Here is a 10102-nt window from a genome sequence, read left to right on the forward strand (position 1 = left end):
CTAGTTGGCTATGTACTACTATAGTTGGGATTACTACAAGAAAAATGTTGAGTATTCGAATTTAATTAGCGTCGTAAAGTAACGGTGGATTTATAGGTGATAACAGCGTCGAATACATAAGGTTAAGTAATTACCGACGAATTTATGTTTCCGACGGTAAATTTACTGGTAATAATTAGAGAGAAACAAAAATAAATTGGCGCGTCTTTTAGGGTTGGATTTATCATCAGAAAAATCTGACAGCAAATCCACTTAGTGAAACGCTGCGTTTTGGTGACTCGCAATGGTTTACCGTCGGAGTTTTTCGACAGTAACTGTGTCATAAATTTGAAGCACGAACTCTCTTCCCCCCTCATTCGAATTTGTCTCTCTTTATAACCCTCTACCCATTCTCTCTTTCTCCTCCTTCCCTGTCGCCGCCGGCCACCCTAAGTCGTTGCAGCTATCTTCTCTTTCTTCCCTTCTCTCTCTAACCCACTCTAGCTCGGCCCCTGTCTCTCATTCTCATTCACAGAACAGAGCAACAACACAGCCTCTGTTCCTTATTCCGACTAGCTTCCAACTCCGGCGACCATTCGTTTGTCGCTTTTCGCATCGGCAACATTATAATGCCGCTACAACTCATTTTTTCTTTTTCGTTCCATTCTATTTTGGCAATCCAGCTTACTACTCTATTTTTAATTTCTATTTTAGTTAATTTTAGTTTCATTAATCTGATTTCTAGTTAGTTAGAATTAATTTTCTATTAGTGGATTTTAGGTGGTTAGATTAGGTTATTAGATTCTAAATTGTTGAAAAGTGTTTGCATTATTGAACTGAATTGCTGAATATTATTGCTAGAGTTGTTTGAAATTGTCTGAATTATATTGATTCACTATGTTACGACTGGTTTTACTGAGATTTGATTGCCGGATTATTTGGATTATGCTTGGTTGTTATTGGTTTTGAATTATTTGTTGTTGGTGTTGATTGTTGATTTGAAATTAGAGCTGTGAATTGCTATTTGATCTTGATTTTGCATATTTTATGTTTGTGCATGCCAAGTGTTCGTCAATATACCTCAAAGGTTTTAATATAATTTTTCGTGCATTAATATTGGAATTTGATTTATTTTTAATTGACTAAAACTTTTGAATTTTTGAATGATCGAGGCATTTATTTAATAGTACAAGATTAATTAAGTTGGTTCTTTTGAACCCAATTATATCAACTTTGTAAGTTTAATTAGTTTTGGGTTATATTAGGAACGAATTTTAAATGTTGAAATTAATTTTGTGTTATTAGTTATAAGAATTATATTGGTGTTTGAATTTATTGTTGATTATTTAGTTCTGAACTTAGGACACTGAACGTGTTTTGGATTTAGGATTTTCTAAAATTCTGAACTTGTTTAGTTTCAATTTTAATTAAAACATGTTTCGATTTTTGTTTCTTACTAGTGTATGAACCCGTGCTCAACACGGAAAAATTTATAAAAGTAAAAAAAATATTATATGTTTGGATATTTAAAAAAAAAAAACACAAAATAATTTTTGTTATGAAATTTATAAAATTATTATCAAAATCAAAGTTTAACTTAAAAATAGTGAGTAATAATTATTTTACACTTTTTTTAAGTAAAATAATTATACATTGATACAGAATTTAAAATAAAATCAAAATATTTATATTAGAATTCTATTTTTTCAAATACTTCTCTATAAACAACATTGATGGTTGAATTTGCAGACATTCCTACGTGATTCATAAGTAAAACTTTTAAACTTCTCTTACTCCTAACTCTTGAAAGTGTCACATATAGTTGGCTATGTGTAAAAACTGGTTTGGGCAAGTACAATCTAACATGAGATAAAGTTTGTCTCTGAGACTTATTAATTGTCATGGCAAATGATACTATTATGGAAAACTGTCTTTGTTGGAATCTAACTGGGACAGTTTCATTTGTCGGTACCATATTCATTCTTGGAGTTAAAGCAATATGACCAACATTGTTATCCGTTAAGACTTCACATTCTATGACATGATTTTCAAACTTCCTAACTTGTAGCCTTGTACCATTACAAAGACCAATATTTCTCAGTAACATCACCGGATCACCAACCTTGAGTATTAATTTATGTCGAGGCAAATCAGAGCAATTTATGCTATTCAGTAATTTAGGACCATAAAGATCTAGTTGACTCTCCATATTCCCTTTATCCATACAAATCGAATCTGAACTAAAATATAATTTTTCCCTCCAGGAATGATAGTCATCAGATGGTTGTTGACCTCTTCAATGATGTCCAGTGTGGGAGCCAGTATAGTTCTTGCTTTGAAAAAATCCTTTGAGGACATGTTATCTAAAATATTTGGATAAGAAAAATGAACCAACTCATCAAATTCCTAGTCCGAAAAAGGAATAACAATATCTCCTTGACGACATATCTCAGATTCACCATCCATATTGTCACATGTTAGACCATCACAAATTTTCAATAACCACTCACCAAATTGCTCTGTCTCATCTTGATCTGAAGCAGTCGTCCCTACAGAGAGTCTCATGTTTTTTGTTAGTTTGAGCACCTAACAGAACTTCCAAAGGTAAGACGAATTCACGGTTGAATGAATGATATCTTGTCTCGATTCTCGTGAAATGACAGGAAGAATGTGTCTAAAGTCTCCACCTAGTACAACCACTTTTCCTCCAAAGGGCAAATCTTTGTTATATGTTGGAGAAAATCTCATTATATCACCTAAGTATTTATCAAGCGCTTCATAGTAGTACCTACTAACCATTGGAGCCTCATCCCAAATTATAAGTTTGGCTTTCGACAGCAGCATTGCTTGAGGGGAACCAGGTTTGATGTTACATACAGAATCCTCAGTTATATTCAGCGGTATTTTGAACCTTGAGTGTGCCATTCTTCCATTGGAAAGAAGTAAAGATGCAATACCACTTGAAGCAATGTTTAACACAATATCACCCCTTGAGCGAATCTCAGCAGACATAAGGTTCCAGAGAAATATTTTTTCAGTACCCCCATAACCATACACAAAGGAAAAATCCCTTCATCACAATACACAACTGTAACAATTTTATCGAATGCATATTTCTGCTCAGGTATTGTGATGGCTAACATGTTTGAGGCATTTTTCTTTAAATCATCCCTGTTAAAGTTTAGCTCTTCGCTGATAACCCTTTCGGTTAACAATGAACTATCAACGTCAATTGCTAAAGGCATAGGAGGATAGTCTTTCAAGGTTTTACCATAAGAATGTAAGATCTTGTCTATATCCATTAAGCACAACTGATTAATCTCATCATCTGACATGGTTAACTCTGCATATTATATGATACTGTAAAAATTCAATCAAACTAAAAATGATCAATAATGAAGAACTTTTATAATTGCAATTATAAAAACTCACCCCTTATGTTCATCACGGTTCTCTGTCGATACAAAATATCATCTGAGAGTTCATGCCAACATCTATTTCAGACATGTTCTGGTCCTGAGATATTGTTGGATGTTAATAGAATAACAAATAACCTTCTAACATATGATCCTGAGGCCCACGAGCTTGCTTCCTTAATTGCATCCATGAATTCTCTGTCATCTTGCAAGAGTCCAAGGACGAAGCATGCATCTCTATACGTAGCATAAATTGTTCTTCCTACTGTTCTTATATCTCAAAAATTCATACATCCTCTTTGAGTATTCAAGAGAAGTCGTTGGTAATATTTTTCGGTATTTGCTGTAAAAAACTTGGTTAAAATCCAACTTTTAAATTGCTAAATGGATTAGGCTACGCGATTTCAATTATTATGTAGCTACACATCCACATAAGATTAATTTTTCTAAAAAATATAGAACAATTCTAAAATTGTGTAATCTACAGATTATAACTGCTAAAAGTTATTTGAACATTTGTTTTCTAGTGTAGATAAATCGAATAAAATGGACATGGGGTACATGCTGTTAAGATTTTAAATTTAAATCATCAAATAAATAAGATCGAAATTGAATATAAACTCGTCATTACCTGCAGGTACATGAGTCAACCTTCCAATTGTGAAGCCTTGCTTTCGAAGAAACCACTTTGAAGCATCGTCCTTCCAAACAAACTTGGTTGGAAACTCAGCATAAGTCAGACTTCGAACATAGGGATATGACATGTTCGCCGCCATCCATCCTAAAAACATGGACTTGAGATATTGCTCTTTCGACGATATCATTCACATTAGAAATTTTACTATAAACCACAGGTTGCTCATCTTCCAAATGGAATGGAAGTCTAATCACAAATGGTTCTTTCTCTTGGATTTCGTATCCAAATAAACCAGACTGCCTCACATGCCGAAATGTACCTACAATCATAGTAATTCCTAATTTTGTCAACACTTGTGTGGCTTCTGACGGATCACCAGTGTTGTATAGGGTAGTTTTTACGTGGTCATTGCCCTTATGTACATACTTAAACAGATACTTAATAGAACTTGTTTGGCATGTGTATTCCACATTTATATGACACCCAAACTTGAGCAACAATTCTGGATTATAAGCAACAATGAACTTATTGTCTAGTATACATTCCCTTTTCTTCACTGTTCGGCCGTTATCCGTACGCCTATATTTGGGAAATCCGGCTTCATCAATGAGTGTTCGATGTCTAAACTCTTTGGGATAAAACTTTGAACAGGATCCATTCTTCATGCAAGGTGAATTCTTGTTGTACGGACCACATAGACCATGTACCATGTAATTTTGAACATCTCCATGTAGATTTGGCCTTTCATTTTTATCAGGAATCTTAGCTCTTATATGTTTGTCTATGTCATTTGGTGTTTGTGCCTTGAACTCGATACTCATGAATAAAAGAATATGTGCATGCGAAATCCCTCTCTTTTGAAACTCTATAGTGTAAACATCTGAAAATTGAAAAAGACAAATGAGCAAAACATTACAACATAAGATTTTAATAAGGTGTTGCATAAACACAGACTTATATCCCAAAATTTTGCCAAAGATTTTTCCCTCTTTTAGGTCATCAATCAAACCATCAAGTTTGATCTTGAAAACTCGACACAATATATCAGGGCGGTCTTCTACCTTCAATCCAATGGGAGTCACTTCTCTTTTTATCTCATCCCATTCAGGGTTACAGGTCATAGTGATAAAATAGTTAGGATCGGGTATCCTGTATATCTACAAATTGCAAATGTATCTTTACAATTATTCATCATGTACCTAGGTCCACCGGAAAAAATTATTGGGAAGAATGATTCTTTTGCCAAGCCTTGCAGCATCTACATCCCCGTTTATAAGACTTTCATGTAGACATTTGTATTTATCAACCTTCAACTGTGGTTGTTTATACCTAAAGAATTTTAACCTCTCTGATTTCACCATTGTGTAGGCATCTACCAGAAACTGTTGGAATAATCTCTTTGATATCATAATTAACAGAGATTCACCCGTCCTTTTTTGTACGTAGTTGAAAAGCAAAGAATTGTTACACAGTGATTGTTTTGTTTTTCTTTGTAGGCCTAGCGGAGATAGAATCTGATGTTGCAATACCCAAACAAAATCCATTCTCCCCATATAGAAACAACAATGGATATTGCAAGGCTAAATAAGATGGGTGAAAAATATCAATCTGTTGGAGTTTTTTAGTTTGACTCTCTATAATAATATCTCTATTTTTGCTTAGTTGTTTAACATCGCCAACAATCAATGCAGCCACTTCAGATGCAGATGGTAAGTTGTATGTCCTGCCATCTGTAGTCCTTTTACTAATCAACTTAAGTTTTATGTTTGTGAAATTTTTCTGTTGGTACCTATCTCTTGCATAGCAAAAATTCTTTGCCAAACTATTATATTTTTCTAGAATTTTTCTTAATATTGCCACAATTTTCTTATCCTGCTCATTTATAGCTTTATTGGAACTGCAAAAAAAAAAAAAACACACAATAAATTTTATGTTATTTTTTCTCACAGATAAAAAATAACTAAAATGTTTGACTGGTTGCATGAAAATTACCGAAGTGTGCCTATCCGATTATCAATCTCATTTTCTGTGTCATAGATATATAGTTGGACAAATGTTGGTCGCAGACTATCCGGAGGAAGTAAGCTACCAATGCTATGGTAGTTTTGACCCCTAAGCTTAAAAATTGGAGGAGCAGTCCCATTGTTCACTCCCACGGTCAATTTTTCCGGCCATTGATGTAAAACAAAATATTAAATTGAATGTCTTTATACTTTTTAGGAAATGAATACTTCTTTGATCTCCACCAGTATGAAGTTGAATGAGCTCATCAGGAGGCACAGAAAGTAGAGGAAGCTCGATCTTTCCTTCCATACAACATAATGAAAACTTTGGTTGGGGCGACTGTTTGAATTCAGCAAGCCTTTCTTCAGACCACATCCATGCTTTACGGTGTTGACATTGATAAATAGGATTTTTTATATCCCACACATCTGCCGAATGAACTCTCTTTAGATACTCAGTTTTCATACCGATGCAATTTAGTCCATGATGTACACAAAGATGCAAATAAACATATAGATAAAATTTTTACATACCGTCTAAACTCTAAAGTTTCTGAGGATGGTATAAAATTATCTTCTATATTCACATCCGACATTGAATCATCATAACCATTCAAATAGTTTCAACAGCAGAAACCACATACATTCAACTCTTTCACCGTCTCAGTACAGGTCCGTCCGAGTAGAACTGCGGTCTCCTTATCGAACACAATAAAAGTTGTTGTAGCAGTATCATAAAAAACCAATAAATTCAACTTAGGTGCTTTTTTTTTCAAAAACATCAATTAACACTTGGTATGTCACCCTTTAGTTACAATAAAATCATAAAAATTATATTCAACATAATTTAAATGCTTAAACACAATCTTTTTAGGCTTATCAATTTTCTAGATTTTAGTCTAGTAGAGGAGACTTTGGTATAAAATTGTTGTAGGTATATGAATTTTTTCTATGCACTCTATCTCATTTTGTCATTTTTTTTATATGGATAGACAATATTTTCATCAATCAAAGCAGTTTTTGTTTTTAATAAATTATTCTCTTATTGTCTACTAATTGTTGGTATTAAGCTAGATATTGCTAAATAAATTAAAAAGAGACATAATCAATTACATAACTTTATTGCTTTTTATGAAAGGATTGCACAAATAAGTCCAATTAGAGTCGTACCTATCAACCACATTATTCACGTCCTTATTACAGCCATCGATGAAGTATGTATCCGCATTAGCTTCTTCCTTCACGCTGCAAACACAAGATTTATACCACCAACTTAGAACGGGTTCTAACATTAAGAATAGTGGCCAGAACAACATAGAATCCAACCTACATAGGAACAGTTTGAAAGTCCAAAAAACAAACAATGAACCAAACATAAAAAAGTAGTTTTCTATAAGGCACTCACATCCACAGCCGCACGTAACTCCTTTATTGTCTTCCTCTCAGTGGAATATAAAACTTTATCTTCATTAATATACGCCAGTTTGCTAGAAAGCACAGACAGATACTGCGAGATCTCTCTATAGTACACGCTACTTATCAATCACAATGCCATAAAAATACAGTCAATATACACAACCATAAATAATTCACAATATTGGTACAATACTTTTTTCGAAGCATCACAATCTCAAGAACATCTGGATTTATCAAGAGCCTAGTACCATATATAATGTTCTGTAAAATATTGGTACCTATGTACAATAATTATTGCTTAAATGAGTTGTACAATTATACATGACAGAAAAATTATCAAATGGAAAGTAACCAAAAGTGTCCTTAGATTTAAAAAACCAACTATAATCTATTATGAACCTAATTAATTAGTAAAATTTTTTTATTTTAGCAATGAGCTATACAAAAAATATTTATTGTAAATATAAAATAATAACAAAAATATAGCTTAAAATTATATATTGATTAATTAATTGTTGAGTAATTCAACATAGAATTTACAATAAAAAAATAAAAAACTGGTGATACAATTTATCCACGTGTATATAATAATATTTTTTATCATTTCAAATTTTAATTTCTAGAACGCCAGTCATTTGCCGGAATTGTTATTACTATTTTCTATAATTTCACTTGTAATTTCATATGATCAAAAGTTTAAAACACAAAACACAGTACTTATAATTTTGCTTCTATGACATCTAGTATCACACTCTAAAATTTAAAAATAAAAAAAATTACTATCATATATAACATCACACCATAAAATTTTAAAACTAAAAATACCTATTGAATCGTATCTCAATAATTAGTAGAAATAGCTACAATAAGATATAACTATTCGATAGTAGTAAAATCCTCACATACCTCAAAAATTATTTACTTTTGCAAATTGAAAAATAACTACCGGTAGCTGTTGCTCACCCACTGCTACAAGACCCTTGATCCGGTCTACTATCTCTCGAAGAACAACAATATTAAGCTTTAAACTGCAAAGAAAATGTAAATTATTTAGAAAATAAAAAATTGCTTATATAAACATATTAAGTGTTGAGTAAGGGCATCGAAAAAATGCACTCCTCATTCTCAATATGAATGACCAATATGTCAATAAGTTTGCCATCCTTCACATATTTCCTTTCACCCTCTACACCGGTCATAACTCCAGCAACGTCTAAAATAAATATCAAACAGAAGATTGTGCACAAATCACCCGTCTTAGTGATATTTTGTCATAAAAACAAAAGAAAAATCAACTTATGTACTTGTCATAAATCATACACTTACCAACCAAAAAATGATGTTGAGGAGAATATCCCATAATTTTTCTAAAAGGAGCCAACTTAATACCATATAACAGTATTGCATCACAGAAAGAGGATAAGACAGTAGTTCTTTTTTGAAAAAATAATCGAAAATGATGTGATGCTGTGCGGTACAACCCACAGTTATTGCTAACTCCAAAGTATGTAAAAACATACATAGCCCCCTCCGATATCAATGATTTGAATACAGATATCAGATCCTTATATACAGAAGTATGCATAGTTGTTCCCTATTTTTTTTACAAAGCAAAATATTTTATTATTCACTTTCTACACACAGTACCAATGTCCAACTAAATAAACAAATAAAATTTCTATAAAATATTTATTTCAACAAAAATAACTGAATAAATTAAAAATATGATTTAATTCCAAAATATTAAGTATTAAGTATTAACTAACAGATTTATTTTCACCCAAAAGGAAGAATATACATATAATGGATTCAAATATTTAATACTTTAATGTATAATATCATTATATTTTACACAAAAAATTAATTATATATTAACACAATAATTAAAATAAGATCTGAATCCATGCCTTCCTTACAGCAGCTCACCTCCATCAGTTACAGATAGGGAGCATCCCGGTGCGACAGCGATCTGAACGATAATAACATCAGTGAAAGTCTTCTCTTGCTGGTCCACTATCTAACCTCTCTGGTCACATTAGCATCTCTGATCTTCGTCGACCTCCTCACCGGCACAACTCCATCATCATCCCGTCGCCGTATAAGCAACCAGTCTTCTCATCTTTGCCATTTTGAAGTTGCCAGTGCCAAGATGCCGTTCTCCATTGCTGGCGTATATGCTTACTTGCTGAGAGAGAGAAGACCCAAAAAGACTAAAACATGAGTTTAGGTGCGGGTTGAAATTAATTGTATGAGATTTGGGTAGGTTTTCTATCTACCCAGTTTAGAATCGGGATTAGTCTCCATAGGCCCATGTTTTGTTAAGATGCAATGGAGGCAAGCAAGCCAACATGGTGTAGGCCCTACTTTTTCATTCCCTTTTTATTACAATTCACAAGTTCTATGCTTTGTTTGATTGTTGTATAAATTATAAATCTACATTGGGCCGCCTAAAAAATTAATTTATTTTTCTTATGTTTTAGAATGAGTTTAATTAATAATTTGTTATATAAAATTATTTTATATTTTTAATAAATCAAATCTAATGATATTAGTTAATAATACATAGAATAATTCCGTTTAGAATGAAATTTTTTTTTGCCTTATATTACTTTTGCTTATAGAAATATAAAACTTAAAATTTAACAATCTAT

The 10102-nt window shown here is 32.4% G+C and overlaps 1 protein-coding gene across 1 annotated transcript; it reads right to left on the minus strand.

Annotated features, from left to right (window-relative positions):
• Positions 2566 to 3314, minus strand: LOC107632816 (ATP-dependent DNA helicase PIF2-like). Its single transcript, XM_016336467.1, has 2 exons — positions 3121 to 3314; positions 2566 to 3049 (listed from the first exon to the last, which is right to left on the minus strand). Exons 1-2 carry the CDS (start codon positions 3312 to 3314, stop codon positions 2566 to 2568), a joined length of 678 nt encoding a protein of 225 aa, XP_016191953.1.

This window comes from Arachis ipaensis, chromosome B03 (assembly GCF_000816755.2).
Source record: "Arachis ipaensis cultivar K30076 chromosome B03, Araip1.1, whole genome shotgun sequence".
Classification (NCBI taxonomy): domain Eukaryota; kingdom Viridiplantae; phylum Streptophyta; class Magnoliopsida; order Fabales; family Fabaceae; genus Arachis; species Arachis ipaensis.

What these genes read in the sequence shown, in the direction of transcription:
- LOC107632816 (XM_016336467.1), bottom strand. Translation starts at nt 3,314, where the DNA reads ATGTCAGATGATGAGATTAATCAGTTGTGCTTAATGGATATAGACAAG. An exon ending in AAGAAAAATGCCTCAAACAT is followed by an intron (nt 3,050 to 3,120) that starts GTTAGCCATCAC and finishes ATTGTGATGAAG; the next exon opens with GGATTTTTCCTTTGTGTATG.